At 37.7% G+C, this 19,894-nt stretch overlaps 1 protein-coding gene across 3 annotated transcripts in view; it reads left to right on the top strand.

The window, feature by feature from the left end:
- The first annotated feature begins 764 nt into the window (after positions 1 to 764).
- LOC117305889 (mothers against decapentaplegic homolog 4-like) overlaps positions 765 to 19,894 on the top strand; it is a 34,587-nt gene continuing 15,457 nt past the window's right edge. For 2 of the 3 annotated variants that reach the window (XM_033790775.1, XM_033790773.1), the window contains exons 1-5: positions 765 to 1,046; positions 2,684 to 2,955; positions 10,944 to 11,118; positions 15,361 to 15,390; positions 18,310 to 18,516. In XM_033790775.1, the coding sequence (XP_033646666.1) occupies positions 2,695 to 2,955; positions 10,944 to 11,118; positions 15,361 to 15,390; positions 18,310 to 18,516 (673 nt within the window). In that variant the 5' untranslated portion in view covers positions 765 to 1,046; positions 2,684 to 2,694. The remainder of the gene's footprint in view (positions 1,047 to 2,683; positions 2,956 to 10,943; positions 11,119 to 15,360; positions 15,391 to 18,309; positions 18,517 to 19,894) is intronic. The other variant, XM_033790774.1, reaches the window with a different exon arrangement.

The following is a 19,894-nucleotide window of genomic DNA, read 5'->3' as shown; positions in this document are numbered from 1 at the left end:
TTTAATAGTGGTTGGGGGCAAAAAATAGGCGGCACAAATTTAAAATAAAAATATTAATCAAATCACTTTGAAAAAAAGAAGAGAAAAATAAATAAATAGGTAATATAATACAAATGAATTAAATGAATAACTGAAAAAAATAAATTCCCAAAACCCAACAATATCATTAATAAACTACAAGAATCCATAAATAATTCGATGGGGCTAGCCGCCAACACAAAATATATCACACGGAAGGTTCTGTACGAAATTCTACAGAGAATTAGGTATAGTTTTTTTTTTTAAACTTGTAGACCCCTTCCACGGTATAAACTCCTTATCATGGTTCCAAGGACGAGACACACAATGTACAACTCCGCCATCAGTCCAACAATGTTTATTTTGTAGGGACTGTTATTTTTGCTAACTTTATGCCCCCCCCCCCCACCCCACCTTTGTCACTGCATGTGTTACATAATCTACACCAAAAATATTACATAATGGCTGAACTTGGCTCCCAGTGATTCCGAAATGGGCGTAGTTCTGTTACCTGTGACCCTTTCGACCATTTGCAAATGGGAAAGCTGATAATTATTCGCAGTTGGTAGAACAAGTTGTTTTCGGCCAGGACCGGTTTCACAACGTTTTTGATTGGACAACCTGTGCGTGAGTCATGTGTGCTTCATGAAACAATCTTTTTGATTGGTCGCCAAAGCCTAGTGCCGTATTCTCGCGTGTGTACTGTACATGTACTGTATATTTTATACTGTGCACATTGCATGCCGAGTAGCTGTACAGTGCATGTGTGTGTGGTGGCTAAAACTCGTCACAAATCTCATGACAGAGACAGCTTTACGGTGTGTGAGAAATGGACTTCTGCTGCCTACACATTTTCTAACGTGGAATTGCTTCAGAATGTGATGTTTGTTGAGTTCTCTTGCGTGAGGTTTTGGTCTTTCCAGTATATATTTTGTTATAATATGGTACAACTTGATGTTGGAATTCTATCGGGTGTGTAAACAAACAAGCTGGCTGAAGGGCTGGTTGAAATAGTCGAACAATATTGGGTAAGTTTGCTTACTTTTGTACTTGCTTACGTGTTTTTACGACAAATAGAAATTAGTTAACTGCTTCGTTTATACTTTGATTTCTGTTGAACCATGATGGAGGAATAACAACACAATATCTTCCTCATTCTTATTCCTCCTTGACCTTGGTTGAACCAGAGACCTTTGATTTATGGTTTGACCATTTTGACTGTGACTGTGTGTGAAGTGGTGAGTGAGGTAAGAATAGATTATAATTATGGAATATAAGACTCAATTCAAGAAGTTCAGTACTTGAGAATAAGAATTAAGAATAAATAAAACAGCATTGATTATTTATTGTTCAGCTGTTAAACTTAAAATTCTTTGCAAAGGAATTAATTCCTTTGCAAAGAACAAACTAGAAAGCTTGACAGAATCTCTGCGATAACGTAACCCTCGCCTTGTCGGATAACGTAAACCCTCGTCGGGGGAGGGTTAAGTTATCGCAACTAGACAGAATCATGTTAGTTTGTTGCGATAAGGAGGGTTACATGAACGTTAGGCCATGAGAATGAAAGTTTTAAATTGCGCAAACTGGAGCTCGATACACAAATTTGCCTATTCTGCATAGCGCAAATTAAAAATTGCGCAGAATATTTGTGCTCAAATTTGTTGATTGCGCTCGACAGATGAACGACAGCAGATATGGTTTTACTGGAAATAAAACGATCGCGATCACAATCACGATCGCGGCGGAATGTCTGCCTTGTATAGTACTACTACTAAAATGCGTAAATATAACCTTTTACCCTTGTTTGATGATTTGAACTTTTTTGTGAAAATAATGAAAGTTTGTGAAAATAATGAAATTTTTCGGCGGTAGCTTTCAGAGCATGCGGGCGGTAGACGCAAATCTATCATTTTCATTCTCATGGCCTTAATGCACCTAGTTTATACAAGTCCGAGCGACTGGACCAACCAAAAAGTGCCTTTTTAAACATGTGGACATTAATAGAATGTACATGTATCATGTGTGGTCCAATCCATCGTGTGCACGGAGCTACACTACCTTTTTATACATGTGTTAGCTCCATGTTGTGTGCAAGTTTTCTGCGTTCAGCATTGACCAGTGCCTCACACAGTACTGTGCCCCCCCCCTCCCCCCCAAAAAATAATATATAAATAATGTGAAGTGCCTTGATCGACATGTAGCTACTACTGTATTATTTAGATGGGCCAGGCCCTGGGCCAGGCCTTGAATTCTGGTTGAAGGGGCACAGCAACTATCCTGTGGTAAGGGGCACTTCTTTTTATGAGGAAAATTTAAATTTGTACAGGAGGATCCTTGACCAGCACAGGGCACCACAGCAAAAGCACAGGGCACCACGACAATACACCGATCCATTAGGCTATGCGCACGATGCACATGTGAGCAAGAACACGTGATCCTCTCCAATGCCACAACTGCACAACTCTGCCTTGGCGCCAAGCATACGCGCACGCATGTCGGACCATATAGTGTCAGACTTTTGGTTGTGCAATGTCTTGTGAATCAGTCAATACGCAATAGGGCGGGGCTTAATGGATCGGTCTATTGCTGTTGGTGGGTGCTGTTGGTTATTTTAAAACCTGATGGTGGGCATACAGCAAATGACATTATTTTCCAATTTCTTCAGATGTCACTCCGATGAGCCTTGTGAGTGTAGCCATCATGGCAACGAGTGCCCCTACATCAGCGGACGCATGTCTGAGCATCGTGCACAGCCTCATGTGCCACAGGCAAGGCGGCGAATCAGAGAGCTTCGGTAAACGGGCCATCGAGAGCCTCGTAAAAAAACTAAAAGAGAAGAGAGATGAACTGGACAGTTTGATCACGGCCATAACGACGAATGGTGCCCACCCTAGTAAATGTGTGACAATACAGAGAACGTTGGATGGGAGATTACAGGTAAAGTCGATTTTTGTGTGATATTTAGTGTGCTCAAAGGGGGGGGGGTAGGCCTAGAATTACAAATGGGTAACGGGGGCCATGGTCTCCGTTGCCATTGGTCTTGACCTTGGTGCTCCTTCAAAAGTTTTCCGTTGACTCTAAGATTTTTCAGTGAAAGGGCACCAAGAACTGTCTGAGACAGTGTTGACACAAAAATGCAGGCCTTCCCTGGGGCACTTCTATGAGACAAATGTAAACTTGTGTTGGAACTTTGCAAAACGGCATCATCAGCAAAAGCACAGGGCATAGTGGCAAAATGTATTACCCCATGTGTGACCTTTATTGAACATCTCTTTTATTGTTAGAGATACAAGATGCTGCCATTCACACATTGTAAAGATAGATTTATGAGCATCAAGTTACAACGTACATCTTTTTAATTGCTAAACTGACACAAAGTTGTCGACTGTATTGATGCATGTGTCCTACATGTAAATGATTACAGCACTACTTAAATCCTTCATGTAGTAGCGTTGCGATGAAAGCATGTCATCAAGTGAGCACTGCTTTGCTTCAATTATTTGTTATCGGTCCCAATGCCCGGGCAATTTTGAAAAAAGGATGTGATTAATTTAGGGCCACAGAAGGCTTGTTATTTTCCTGTTTTGTCCCAGTGTGTTTTATTATAATGGCCGGCCGGGACTTGTTGTCTTGTGTCTCACAGCTGATTGACTGACTGAGGGGAAGGTGGGTGGGTAGGAGAGGGAGGGGGGGGGGTATGGTTAAAGCTGTCTCTAGGTATCTTCGGTTCTGGATAACTATTACAAAACTGACCCTGCACCTTGAATTTGTACGGTTCCTCTGGAATTGTTAACAGTATATGTGTAGCTAGGGTACTACAGATTTACAGTACAAGGGCAAACAATCACTGAATTGTTAAAATTAAACAAAAGTACATGTTCGTTGTACATGAGAGAGAAGGTGTTAAGGTTTGTAGACGATGTTAAATAATTGTCAGTAGATTTTAACAAACAAGTTCATTTAATGTAAACAAATATATCGAATAATTAAACTGTGAGGAGCTGATTGCGACAACTGTATTGAAAGGCAACAACAATTTTATCTGGTTAAATAGGGACATTTCTATGAGGAAAATGTTGTGTTGAAACTTTGCAATGGGCACCACAGCTTAAGCATTATACCTTGGACACCACAGTAATTGTTGATTTTATTTAGCTCTTTGGAAGTTTTAAAACTAGTTCCCTCAGCTATGCCCAACTACCTTTGGGAGCCAATATTGACTGCCATCCTCAAATTAAGTTTAAAAGTACAATCTTGTAAATAACCACTAAAATGTGTACCCATGATTGACGGGCACGTTAAAAAACAATGTGTAATTGTACGTACTTAATAATCAGACATATTTTAAGGTCCGCAAACTGTACTGTCTTACACTATTTTAGCCTAAAAAACGTGTACTGTTTATGAACTGGTGCGAGTTCAAAATGGTGACACACTTTTGTATACGTGTAACGTCCAGACGTTTTGGCAACCTAGATTTTGTGACAGCGCCACATGTGGATAATGTATTGGCACCAATCAATTTTAGTCTGCATACTTTGGAGGTTTTGCAGCTCTTCTAACAGAATCAAAACCAAGTTTTTAATTTTGGAATCTGTCAAAAATGTTTTGTTTGTGGTGGATGATGTCAGGGCTTTATAATGGTGACACTGACTAGACAGGAAGGATTTTAGTGTGATTTAGAAAAATATGGATTCCTTTGACAGTTGCAACACATGGTTTGTTCATTGCAAAAACATGTACAGAATTGTCATTCTAGTCGATACGACTTGCTTTAAAAATGATCTAGATTGTTGGAAAAAGTTGTAAAATTGTCTAACAAAATGTACAGCTATTCAGACAAGTCTATTCTAACAACAGTTGTAATGCTGTTAGATCATTTGTTTCATATGTTGTCTTTTTAAGCACAAAGCCATGAGCAATTTTGATTGTACTCATGGTATTTGTATAATAAATCGCAATGAACCTAATCTAATCCACAATCTACATTGGACATATTTAAAAAAAGAAAAACAGTTCTGCAAAATTTTGCTGCCTTTTTATGCAGCTCTATGAATTTGGACTAGGGCCACAGAAGCAACCAATGACCTTGCCCTCTACACACCTTGCAGTAAATGTGTTGTAGCCCAGTCTCTTGTCTTAAATTACGCCATAAACATACAGTATCTCTACAATTAAACAATCGTAGTTATTATGAACCTCCATGGGTTCAAGTACAGTACAACTGAAATAAAACAAAATGTACACTACTGTACATAAAAATTTATTCCAAATTTGTTTAACACATTGTTTACATGATTCATGATTAAGTTTGCCCTGTGAAGAGTCGTAGGCCTATGTAATCAACGGTCAACCTACACATTCACAGCTCCAAGTAACATGCACTCTTCATTATTTGAGATACTTTAGGGCATGGACAACATTTAAGGCATTAAAGATTCCACAAAGTGGATTTATATTGATATTATAACTTGTACGTGGGTGTGGTGCAATATCTCCTTCTTTCCACATCAGTGGACACTGATTGGTAATTACTCAAAATAATTATTAGCATAAAACCTTTCTTGGTAACGGGGAGAGGTTGATAGTATAAAACATTGTGAGAAACGGCTCCCTCTGTAGTAATGTAGTCTTCGAAAAAGAAGTAATTTTCCACGAGTTTGACTTTGAGACCTTAGATTAGAAATTTAGGGTCTCGAAATCAAGTATCTGAAAGCGCACAACTTTGTGTGACATTGACAAGGGAGTTTTTTTCTGTCATCTCGCAACTTTGACGACCGATTGAGCTCAAACTTTTACAAGTTTGTTGTTTTATGCATAGTCTATAGATAATGTTGAGATACAGAAACTGTGAAGGCTAGTCTTTGACAACATTACCAATAGTGTCCAGTGTCTTTGAAAACTACAGGTTATGGTCAGGGTTTAGGGTTAAAGCACGTACGTATACGTGCATAAAGTATACTAACACATAGTAGTAGTAGGTGTACGTGATACAGCAGACCTTGTAAAGTACACACATCTTTGTGTGTTTTAATTCAATCACCAAGGAAGCATTGAGAATTTCCAAGAAACCGTGGACGGATAATCCCCATTGCTCAAATCCATAGGCCTTTCATCTAATAATTGACAGTGTGTTGTTAATTATACAGTGCATGTATTCTATTGGAATACAGAGTGATGTTCTGTCATTGTCAATGCTAGTCACTGCCCCCTTGTCACTACAGGATACAATTAACTGCGACCATTACATGTAATTTAAGCGTTAACTATCATCTATGGAGCATAACCATGTATCGTAAATGTGTACAAAATGTAACACGGGTTATTAACTCTAAAACAGGACTGCAATTTAAGGTGAACCAAACAATGTACATATGATTGTTTGATATTAGGTACTTTTAAGTTTGTGTACTTTTTATAACAGGTACCCAATTTTTATGCTCAATATCAGATTAAGGTTACCAGCCAAAATACAATCTATTACATTGATAGGCTACCGTTTTTGACCGGTGCCTGTACATCTTTTGCTTTTCTTGAAATCTGGTCCAGTATTTGCATTCCTCAAGGGGCAAGGTCACTTTCGCTGAATGTCAGAAAGTCTACATTTGTATGTTTTTTTTTGTACATGTAAGGGCATCTAGGCCAAGAACAGCCAACCAATGTAAAGACAGCTGTGGCCTCTGTAAATAAACTTTTGTTGAAAAGAACTAAAGTACTATCATGGGCACACAGGGTCTACCATTCTTATTTTGCTCTGAGTTGGTCACAAATTTTCAACATATCAATATAAACCACAAGGGAAACTGACTGGGTAAATTTTGAAATGATTTTGGGGGTTGAACAAAGAATCCCACTCTAGTCAATTCTTTGTTCAACCCCCAAAATCAAATTTCAACATGTAACGAGTATTTTAGTGAGTGATTGTAATTTGCGATTTACATATTTATAAGTATCCATAGTATATTTACAGGTATGTAGGTAATAATAGAAAAACTTTTTTTTGTTAAATCAACAACATTTTGTGTTAACTGAAAATTGGAATAACAAAGTGTAGTTTGATGCACGTAGTACATTTATGTATGAAGGTGAATTATGTAGAGGAATGGTGTATTCCACCATCTCTTTAAAGGCAGTGGACACTATTGGTAATTGTCAAAGACTAGCCTTCACAGTTGGTGTATCTCAACACATGCATAAAATAACAAACCTGTGAAAATTTGACCTTAATCGGTCATCGAACTTGCGAGATAATAATGAAAGAAAAAACACCCTTGTCACACGAAGTTTTGTACGTTTAGTTCTAAATCTGAGGTTTCAAAATCAAATTCATGGACAATTTCTTCTTTATCGAAAACGATGGCACTTCAGAGGGAGCCGTTTCTCACAATGCTTTATATTATCAACCTCTCCCCATTAGTCGTCACCAAGAAAGGTTTTATGATAATAATTATTTTGAGCAATTACCAATAGTGTCCACTGCCTTTAATTATCAACTCATAGAATGCCACTATTTAACCAGAAACCGTTTACATTTCTTGGTGAAATGTACACTGTACACATTATGTACACAAAGGGCACAGATAAAAAGCCTACACTACTACATGTATAGCATCTTCCAGCCACGGTAAACCTTCGGGAAAACTAATCTCCAGTACAGATGTATTGAAGGTTCCAGTGACAAAATATTGGCAGTAATGGATTTGTGGCTATTGAATTATGTATGGACTGTCCCCTAGAACCACAGCCAACTGGAGCCACTGTGGAGACCAGTTGTCTGATCGCAGAGCTCTAATGAATTTGTCCCAATATCCCGGCTTGGATGGAATATGTTGGAATATATGCCAACTTGAGCGCAATGGGATCTTGTGTTTCCCAGGATTACTCTACTCCTACTACACTGATGGATTTTTGGGGGGTTCACAGACGCTGATTTGTGTTTTCGGTGGTTTCTGTTCATCTGTTGTGTTAGAATGGGATTTTGGTGTTGTTGTGTTTTAAGTTGGTAAAGTTTCATTTATTGCTGATTTGCTTTGAAGTCCCTTCCCCCCAATAACAAGAATTGAATTGAAGTCAAATCATGGAGCTATTGCTCCATGGTCAAATGTAGTATATTTTTAGATATTGAATAGAATTTAAATGTATAGGAATTTTAAAACGTGGCCACATTTGAATTTTATTCTGTCTAGTTCTAGTACCATTTTTTACATTGTGTGTTCCTATTAGGGATTATTATTCCTACACTGACACAATCGCTCGCCGGATTAGCAGTGATATTTTTTTAAAAAATTCGACGTCACCTTTTGAAATGTACTTTTTTAAATTCCAATTGTATACTTTGCCTTAAAGTACTGTATTCCTTTTTGATACACGAAGGATTAAGACAAATGAACATTTAACAAAAAATCCAAGGGCGCTATACACTTTGCCTTTAAGTACTGTAATCCTCTTTTAATTGTAGGAACAGCGAGCATGTTCAATGTGGATTTAAAACTAGCAACAAAAGACTTTTCTAAAGGGTGAAATTGTGGTCAAGGACTTTGGAAATTTTTGTACAGGTTCATTATGTCTAGTTTTTTTTTCTACTGATAATTTTAAATACATTCATGAACAGGTTCTTAACTTTAATTGTACGTATGTTATAGACTTGAGTTGTTTTTAAGTTCTGCAGGAAGTAGGAGGTGGGGGATGTGGGACAGACTCTAAATGTTCAAACAAAAGCATGACCAATATAATGTCAAATTAATATTTTCTGTTTGCACTGGTGCTTTGTTGATCAGTTGTTTACCTTTTACATTTTCAGTATTTTTGTAGATCTATGCATGTCTTGACTAGAATTTGTTTTTATTAATTTATTTATTACTTTACTTTATTTACTTTACTACATGTTTTTAATTGTTTATTCAAATTGACCATAGTTGTGAAAATGGGAGGGAAGAGCAGTTAACGAGAGTTGTGAAAAAGGTGAGAGTAGTGAAAACAAGAGTAGCAAAAATGATTACAGTAGTGAAAAATGAGTGTAGTGATTGTGAGAGTAGTGCAAATGGGGAGAGCAGTGACAATGAGAACAGTGAAATTGAGAAAAGTGAACACTGTGGATGGGTAGATTAGTCAAAGTAGTGAAAAATGTGAGAGTTACAGAAGTGAAAATGGATTTTATTTGTGATTTTTCTTCTTTTTTTCTTCATACATGTATCAGCAACATCTTTGGGTATGTTTGGACTTTATTCCACAACGGTTGTGATAGTCTTAATCAAATGTATCAGCAACATTTTGGGGTATAGTTGGACTTTATTCCACAGCGGTTGTGATAGTCTTAATCAAATCAGCCATTCCATTGTGACTCGCGTGACAATCTCACTGGTTTTGCAACTTTTGAAAGATCTATACTCCAAAATATAACACATGGCTCTCATGTAACTCAATTTATATAAACTTAGTGAAGAGCCCTATAATAAAAAAAAAAAAAGGAAAACAAATTGTGTAGGTATCATGTTTTTATAGGAGTTCCAAAAATGTGACTCGCGTGACTGCCAAAAAATGAAAGGTGTTGCATCCCTGTATGCCATTGCCCCGTCGTGAGAACTCAGAGGAACTTTTTAGTTCCGGATCACATTTTTTTTAAGTACAAGAGAAGCACTATATTATACAATAAAAAGTACACAATAAAAAGTAAAAAAAAAAATTGAAAATTTGTTAACTCGCGTGACAGAAGTTTGTGACTCGCATGACAAGTGAGAAAATATACATTAACTAAACATGATACTGCATAACAAGAACATTTTATATCATTCAGAACACTCAGAACTTGAAATTGAATCTTTTCATCAAAGGAAGAAACACGTGAAGCAACATTTAAAGGAAAAATAATCTGAAAAGGCTTCGATTAAACATGGTAAAGTTGGGGTGGTTCTGAAAATAATTGGTGGTTTAACAACACTGTCTGGTCGAAACCTTGAGTTGTTAAACCACCGGTTCTTTTCCGAACCACTCAAACCCATAGAGAGAACCCTTACTAGAAATTATCATATTGTTTTGTGATTGGGGAAAGGACTTTTTTCTCACTATGCTTGGCAGAGTAGGTTGATAAGAAACCACAAATTTTGGTGTCAAGTTCTAATGGCATTAGACTGTGTGTTAGGCTGAGTATGTGATAAGTAATTTCTTTATTGATGGCCCCAAATCTAACTTAAGAATACTGTCTTAAAATACCCAGTTTCATCAAATATTTTTGTTTGTTCTTGTTTACAGTTTATCATTCCTTGTATTATTTAAATAATGCAGGTAAATTATGCAGATGTGAGCACATTGTACAGTGCAGTATGCAGTGTACATGTATGTAGTTCAACATGATCTGCTGACAGTATGCCAGGTTACAATTGTACACTGTTATAATTCATTGTTCTAACAAAAAATTTTAAATTCAGGGGCATAGTAGTATGTTCCAGTGGGCTGGGGGGTGCTTTTGTAACATTCCATAGACATCATCCCCAGAATACTTTGGTAGCTTTTGCTTACAACGTGCATTAAGTGCATTTGCCAGGACTCGCCTGACAAACTCAAGGGTGTTTTTTTTTTTTTAAGTAGAAGGCCTAGGTAAAAAAAACTAATTAATTCTTGAAAGACCCTTTGAAAAGACCACTATTATGAGAGAGAAGAAAAAAATTGTTGAGGGTCTATAAAAACAATAAAGAATATTTTTTTAAAGTCTTTTTAGAAGAAGAAGCACTAGGTGTTCTTGTTTCAAAATAAATGTAAAAACTTCAACGATAACCATTTTAATTTTTTTACTATGAAGTGCAAATACCACGGAAAGGCTGAAATGTATCAGCAACATTTGTGGGTATAGTTGGACTTTATTCTACAGCGGTTGTGATAGTCTTAATCAAATTTAAACCACTTTTTGATTAATGTTTTACTTGAACCAGGTTGCGGGCAGAAAGGGCTTCCCTCATGTCATCTATGCACGGATTTGGCGCTGGCCGGACCTTCACAAAAACGAACTCAAACATCTCAAATTCTGCCAGTTTGCTTTTGATCTGAAATGTGACAGCGTTTGTGTGAACCCCTATCACTACGAGAGAATCGTATCCCCTGGAATAGGTAAGGTCTATAACTTTGGTTTGAAACTTTGCATAGTTTTTTGGGAAGTATATATTTATAGCTAAGAGAAGTTTGCAGTAACACCATGTGAATATCTCTTTTTATAGTACTGGTTCTGAACGTGGAAAGACTCAACGATTAGATAAATATGCTCTGAACGTCTTCAGGAGAATGCTTCATTTTTTTGTCTTTGAAATTTTGACATTGAGGTGGTTTGTGACTCATTAAACCTTGAGGCAAACTACGAACAGGTTTTGTTCAGAGTAAATTAATTCCCATCCTGACGTTTTCATTAAACACACCATCCAAATTAACCTGTTAAAATGCCGTAAAATCTTGTTGCGTTTAGTGAAACCTAAAAGGGATTCAAATTCAAACACTTTCAATCCGAGAAAAGTTTCTGTATAACACATTGCTCAGATTGTGACGTAATCGCTCCAAAGTTTTAATTGAAACTTTCACAGGTTTTATTGTGATAATCTACATTTATATTGGATTAAAACAATCAAAGGTCTTCTTGCACATATATGTTGGTAGCACCTTACAAAGAAAAGCTATTCTCCTTGTTCGGGGCAAAGTTGCATTGTATAAGATTAAACAATTCTAACAGATCTTCAAGTTCACACCAAGTACCAATCCTTCAATTATGTGCGTAATGTTCCACATGTATCAGTCTAAGTGTTTATTTCCGAGCTCTTACATATAACCAGCGAAACATTTATAAACTACATACGAGACACCAGTACAGTCAATGTACCAATCCCACAGCTGCTCTAACCTTAGCCTTGACATTTTGCTGGCAACTGTTGGCTGAAACCAGACAATAAATTTACTGAGGTGGAAGATAGGCTTTCCTGGAATAGGCATTTTGGCGGCAACAACGGTGCAGTCCCGTTGTCTGCAGCTGTCAGTTGGGGCCTCTGGCGGCTGGTGGCTGGCGTGGTCTGCTTCTTTTCCCCTGTTTTATTTTCCTCTTCTTTGTTTTCAATAGATACAATTGAATCTTCTTTGTCTCAAAAAAAATGATGTTCAAATTTGAGTCTCACAGGTTATCTCTTTCAATTGTGCTGAAAATAGCTCATGAATCAGAATCTTTGAATTTTGGTTCTGGTCGTTGAAATATGGCATGGTCTGCTTCTGTTCCCCTGTTTTATTCTGCTTTTTTCAACAGATAAATACAATTGAATCTTCTTTGTCTCAAATGAACGATATTCAAATGTTGACTTTGTGTCTCACCACAAATATCTTTCAGTTGTGTAGAGTTTCACCCATAAAACAGAATCTTCTTTGAGTGTTTGTTCAAATTAAACAGTTTAGTTGATAAAACTCATTAAGATTCCTGTCTCTTCTCATTTTGATGAGTGCTGAGTGTCACCCATTAAACAGAATCTTCTTAGTGTTTGTTTAAATAAAACAGTTTAGTTGATAAAACTCATTTAGATTCCAGTCTCTTCTCATTTTGATGAGTGCTGAGTGTCACCCATAAAACAGCAAATAGAGCAGTTTAGATGATAAAACTCATTTTGATTCCAGTCTCTTCTCATTTTGATGAGTGCTGAGTGTCACCCATAAAACAGAATCTTCTCTTAGTGTTTGTTCAAATAGAGCAGTTTAGATGATAAAACTCATTTAGATTCCAGTCTCTTCTCATTTTGATGAGTGCTGAGTGTCACCCATAAAACAGAATCTTCTTAGTGTTTGTTCAAATAAAACAGTTTAGTTGATAAAACTCATTTAGATTCCGGTCTCTTCTCATTTTGCTGAGTGTCACCCATAAAACAGAATCTTCTCTAAGTGTTTGTTCAAATAGCAGTTTAGATGATAAAACTCATTTTGATTCCAGTCTCTTCTCATTTTGATGAGTGCTGAGTGTCACCCATAAAACAGAATCTTCTCTAAGTGTTTGTTCAAATAGCAGTTTAGATGATAAAACTCATTTTGATTCCAGTCTCTTCTCATTTTGATGAGTGCTGAGTGTCACCCATAAAACAGAATCTTCTCTAAGTGTTTGTTCAAATAGCAGTTTAGTTGATAAAACTCATTTTGATTCCAGTCTCTTCTCATTTTGATGAGTGTCACCCATAAAACAGAATCTTCTCTAAGTGTTTGTTCAAATAGCAGTTTAGATGATAAAACTCATTTTGATTCCAGTCTCTTCTCATTTTGAGTCTGGTCTTGTTAGTAATCATCCAGTCGTCCAGTAAACATTCTGAGCTACAACTGTAAAAGTCTTGCGGTCTCGTTCCTCCGAAACCGAAGCCCCGCTAGTACTAAATAGTGTACAATATCCATGATGACATACAAATAAGTAAATCCTTTACCTTGTGTTGTACATGTACGTGGCTCTTACAAAAAACTTCACATGGGTCAATTATGAGTAAATGCACCATGAGTGCATGTCTGTTCTATACAGCATGAAGGTTCATCACAAAGGCACATTCATGTTGTAATTGAGACCCAGTTTAAAGGCAGTGGACACTATTGGTAATTACTCAGCATAATTATCATCATAAAACCTTTCTTGATTAATGGGTAGAGGTTGATAATATAAAACATTGTACATGTGTGTAATAGACGAAGTTTTCGAGAAAGAAGTAATTTTCCACGAATTTGATTTCGAGACATCAGGTTTTGAACTGAAGTTCACGAAATCAAGCATCTGAAAGCACACAACTTCGTGTGACAAGGGTGTTTTTTCTGTCATTGTTATCTCGCAAATTTTCACAGGTTTGTTATTTTTTGCATATGTTGAGACACACCAACAGTGAAGACTAGTCTTTGACAATTACCAAAAGTGTCCACTGTCTTTAATGTTGGACAGGACATGTGGTGTGGCCTTGCAGCAATGTGCTGATTTTGAGTTGACATACTTTATGCGTATACATGTACATGCTGTAGAAAAAGTACACGTAACATTGTATGACTGATGCATTTTGTTATGGGCTAGGCTATGAGGCATAGGGGAGGAGGAGGGATAGGCAGGCCTAGAAGTTTATCTTTGAGAGGGCAAGGCCATTATTTTCCGAAGGGCGCTTTCATTTGAAAATCTTAATAGGCTTTTGGCATTTGTGTAATTCCAGGCCTTGGATGGTCATCGTGGCTGCATACCACTGCATGGCTCAACACATCTTTGTGTTTTGTTTTGACCCCTCCCCCGTTTTTACTTGGATGCCCCACCATGCCTATTCATTTTGTAAATTTTGAAATCATAGTACATGTATGTGTGGAGGATATTTGTAGCTGGTTGAGTGTGTACTGTCTTAAATTGAATTGTGCCAAGTCTGAGTTTCTATTATTTGGTTCTAAGGTTCAATTAGATAAGATCAATGTTACTTCTTTCAAGATTGCTGATTCTGTGATTCCTCTCTCTCATTCTTGCAGAAATCTTGGTATAACTTTCGATTGTACAATGTCTATGTCAGGCCATATATCCATTGTGTGTAAATCTGTTCGTTACCAGGGTTGAGAAATGTTGGCTTGATCCGCAAATACCTGACCCGTCCAGCCACTGAGAAAATAGTCCATGCTCTCATTTCTTCTCGGCTGGATTTCGGTAATGGTCTTCTTTTTCACTTACCCCAAACTCAACTTTCTAAACTACAAAAATTACAAAACGCAGCTGCTCGCATTGTCACTCTTACCAGGAAACACACTCACATTACACCAGTTCTGAAGTCACTACACTGGCTACCAGTCGAATCTCGTCTTACTTTCAAACTTCTGTTGCTTATCTTTCATTGCATCAATGGTTCTGCTCCTATATAACATTTCTTTGGTTTAAAGCTTATACTCCTGTGCTATCTCTCCGATCTTCCAATACATGCATGCTTCAAGTTACGAAGAGTAGCAAGTCATGGGGCGATAGGTCATTTTCCCATGCTGGACCCACACTCTGGAATAACTTGCCTACTACAAATCCGCAATATTACTAACATCAATACTTTCAAGGTTAAGTTGAAAACCACTTTGTTTAATCTCGCCTTTATGTAACTGGTCTATTTGTCTTATTTTCCTTGCTGTGTGTGGTTTCCCCTCCTGTGCGCCTTGAGCACCTCATTTTGGTGGATTTTGGCGCCCTATAAATATTCTTTATTATTATTATTATTATTATTATTATTATTATTATTATTATTATGTGTACAGTATAGTATTCAGTCAATTGATTTATTCATCATTTTATGAACAACTACTTATTCAAATTTTAGATTTTACCTTTCAAATGTCTCTTGTTTTTTTTAACAGATTTGTCAGGTTTGACTCTCCAACATACAGGTAAGCTAAATAATGCTTGTTGGTTTTGTTTTATTGTGTGGTTGTTGTTGGTTTTATTGTTGTTGTTGTTGTTGTTGTTGTTGTTGTTGTTGTTGTTGTTTTGCAGGTGTGGGGGTGAAAGGGTACAATTATTTGTAGGATGAAGTGGAGCTGACATAAATGTTCTCATTTACTTTGACTAAAGAGACATAAATTTACATTTCAACACCCATGGCCTAGTTTTTCCAGCGTCTCACACCTTCGCTACATACCAGATCTGAGCTCTATGCGAGGCCCCAGTGTTAAGTGTCACAGTAGAATGTTAGTGTTGTAATGTAACACCCCACCCACTGTTAAACCTGGCACCCCCCCCCCTTTCCAGAGCATGGTGATTTGTCTTTAAACACATCACCATTGATCTTGGATCAAGTTCAGAATTAAATCTGCTCAGGGGGTGCAAGGGTTACAGTACACATAGACCTCAATATGAAACATTTGAGAAACTTGAGAATCAGTTACGACCATGTTGCTCCAAATGCATACAGAACTCAGTGGCTGGGCATGTCTATACCCAGTACATGTACATACATGTTGATTGGATGTGGACATTTGTAGCGATTGATTTGTCCACCATGGATCTGTACAGTGTATTGCCTCCATGGTCCTTTGATGGGCAATCCAATGTCATTTAACTATTCTGTTAAACTCTTGTATGTTTTTAAAACATGAGCCGGGATTCGAACAGGGCTCCACTGAGCTCATAGGCCAGACTCGCAGAGGGGTCTCTTTGTTTAAAAAAGAAATTGTAAGTCTAATAAGTAGGGCCTTTCACAATACACTTACACATATTAAAGGTAGTGGACACTATTAGTAATTACTCAAAATAATTTCAAGCATAAAATATTACTTGGTTACGAGTAATTGGGAGAGGTTGATAGTATAAAACAATGTGAGAAGCGGCTCCCTCTGTAATGAAGTAGTTTTCGAGAAAGATGTAATTTTCCACGAATTTGATTTCGAGACCTCAGATTTAGAATTTGAGGTCTCGAAATCAAGCATCTGAAAGCACGCAACTTCCTGTGACAAGGTTTTTTTTCTTTTATTATTATCTTGCAACTTCGATGACCGATTGAGCTCAAATTTTCACAGGTTTGTTATTTTAAATGCATAATGTTGAGATACAGCAAGTGAGAAGACTGGTCTTTGACAATTACCAATAGTGTCCAGTGTCTTTAAACAAATAAAATTTAACAAATTACAGTCCATTAAAGACACCGGACACTAATGGTAATTTTCAAAGACCAGTTGATTCACTTAATGTACTTAAAATTTTACAATCAAAATTTAACAAATTATGGTCCATTAAAAATTTTGAGCTACAAGCCCTGCTGTCTTGTGGAAATTCCCCGCCAAATTCTAGGCCTGAAACTGTCAACCACAAGTTATTGATTTTGTGTACTAACTGCACTGCTGGTGTCGCAGCGCCTTGCCTTCTATATCTCGGCCAATTTCTTCTTTCTCTCTCACACACACTCTCTCTCTCTCTCTCTCTTCATTTTATGACTCATCATGATGTCAAATAAACTTATTATCTGCATTGTGGGTTATGTTGTTTTTTTGGACGTGTGGTATCACTGTGTGTCCGTGCAGCATGACTGTGTGTCCGTGCAGCCTTGATGGTTTGCTGCTGACTGTAGTACATACTTCATACAGATAATGCTGATGGTTGACCGGTGATAAAATTTACGAACAATGTCAGAATTTGTTTTGATTGTGCGAATAATGTAGTTGTGAATTTGTACAATTTTTTGTTGTCGAGAAAACATCCATGAGGCAGTATAAATGGATTGTGTATGATATTCCATAGAAAATGTTGAATTTATAAATTTGTGAAGTCGAATTAAGATAAGGTGAATAATGGGTAAATTCTACATTTAACAAGTATGAACCCCCCCACCCCAAAAAAAAAAAATGAAAATAAAAAAATTAAATAAATAAATAAATAAATAAAACCAAATATACGGTACATAAGTACCACAATAGACCCTTCCCATGAAATATGTAAATTGCACGTAGCGTGTGCGCACTAACGTTTTGGTTGGCAAAATGAGGGAACATCGCGCTGTTTTGTACACGGCTAATGGGTGCGTGACGCAGACGCGATTGCGGGTCTGCTTAGTGCACAACTCTATGGCGTTTGCCAACCAACAGGGTCTGTACGCATGCGTGCATGTGATTAGCATATTTCATGGACTATAAGCCACCCAGAAACATCACTGCAATTTTTTTTCAGAGGTCAGTTTGTATAGCTGCTATAGATACCATACGTTTTTTTTTCTTCTTTTGTACAGTGTATGCACTGCTTGTGTTAAAAAGACAGTACATCACCATTGTTTTTTTGTCAAGTTCATTATTTCCCATCCTCTGGTTTTCAATATAAAAGAACAGTTTGTACATTACATGTACATGTGAAATGTCATCTTTGTTTTTGAGGAAAACAGTGAAAACATAAAATGGTTACTAGTGATTTTGTACAAGCTCGTATATTAGGCCTATGTATTAAGACTAGGACTCGAACCCATTGGGTCCTTTTTTTTAAAACTATGCATTACACAAAACATGAGATGTAGGTATACATATGTACGTCCCCATCTGAAGGATACGCACGGTTAAGTGTCTTGCTTTTAGGGCCTATAAGATGCACTTGTCAAGACAGGGCCACACTCTGATGTTCAAAAACCACCAGAGCTTGGGTCCAGTACGATTGACTGCTCTGCCACGACATTAATTTATAATGAACATAGATGCATAGTTATGTAGCGCAAATTGTTACGTTACCAACTTATCTTCTGACCAACATAAACTCATAAACCCGAACCGTGTTCAGAAAATAGTTTCTTATTAACATTAACTTCTCTTTCTTTCCAAAAAACCAAAAAGTAGCGGGACCTCCTGGCCGTCTCGTGAAGGATGAATTCGGAGGCGAGTGCGTCCAAGTAGAGCACAACATCTCCCACCCGGCGGGGACCAGCAATGGGGCAATGGGACGTAGTATACAGCACGGCATGGGGCAGAGGATGCACCCGGGCGTGCCTGGACCCTCTACTTCTCAGATGGCGGATTTCAACAGGATGATGCCGCCGCATTGTGAGTTTGTCAAGATCTTCATTTTTATTAAAAGATTCTTGTTCAATTAAGACTTAGCACAGTTCCCCTTACTGTGGAATAGATGGATTGCACTTGACATGATTGACCACCATCTTTGATGGCAAACAATGGATACATGCACGCATGTACTCAATGCGCATGTTTCTCAGCCAATGGTAGCTCTTCCATCAACAATTTGCGGCAAATGCAAGGGGTCTGTTCTGCACCTATTGCTCCTGTTAAAACAGAACCATGAAATTGAACGCATGTTTTCACTGTTAAACATGCTCTTGTTTGTCAAAAGATACTGGGCAAAAATTTTGTTCTATTCCTGATCAAATAACATGAAGGTATTCTGATGTATTCTTAATGTGTACAAACAACTGTAACTTTACCATCTTGTCCTTCCTTGTTCCTACAAAACATCGTACAAAATAATGCTTTTATGCCTGAAAATTTACCGGGCTGCTGACAGCGACACCCACCCCCCCACCCACCCTCCACCCACACAATCATTTATAAAAAGGTCCCTCGCTACATCAATGTCAGTCCCCCTCCCCATCCTCTCCCCCCCCCCCCCCCCCCCGCCCAACTCTCGTCAGACTTTTCATCTACCCTCATATCAAGCTTCATCAAGTGCCAAGTGTACAATCGCTCCATTTGTACCCAATTAGCGGACTTCCCCTCTATACATTAGGCCAACTTCCTGGGGGAAGACAAGGGATGAAAAATACAAGCACGTTAACTCCCGGGGTAGGAGCCCAGGACATGGGCGGGGCGCATCCTCTGCGCTGCCCCTGTTATCTGAGAAGAGGAGCACGCTTTGACCTCCTTAAGGAAGTAGGTCAGGTGCCGGGGATTTGTTTGTGTAAGATTTTTGTGGGAATGATGAAATCATTCCCTTTTTAGGATCATCTCGACCAACTGAATGTTTTTTTTATTGACACTATTTGTTATTCTACGATCTCAAACTAAATGTTGTTTCTTTAGCGGTGTTGTGAAAACCGTTTGAAATGTCCAACTACCACACTAAATGTTTTTTTTAGTGCTGTGGTTTAAACCCTCTGAAGAAAAGCAAACTGGTTGTCCATAGAGCGTGAAACAGCTGCACTATTGTTACCAAGACCTCCCACTGTTTTCATGCGACTCATCCCGGTACATTACTCACAGTCAAAAAAAGTACATGAATGATGGTAGAAACAACATTTGAATGATTTCTTAGCAACAATGGTGACTTTTCGAAATGTGTTGCCTATTATTGAAGTGAGAATAACACATTCCCCTAGGATTTACATGTGACTAGTTGGTCCAAAATCAATAATTGTGATTCCATTTACGAGTTATTTTTTATGGCTAGGCCACCACAGGTGCCTACTGG

The sequence above is a fragment of the Asterias rubens genome, unplaced genomic scaffold, assembly GCF_902459465.1.
Source record: "Asterias rubens unplaced genomic scaffold, eAstRub1.3, whole genome shotgun sequence".
NCBI lineage: Eukaryota > Metazoa > Echinodermata > Asteroidea > Forcipulatida > Asteriidae > Asterias > Asterias rubens.
The sequence above is the reverse complement of the archived record's forward strand: the minus strand, read 5'-3'. Positions and strand labels throughout refer to the sequence as shown.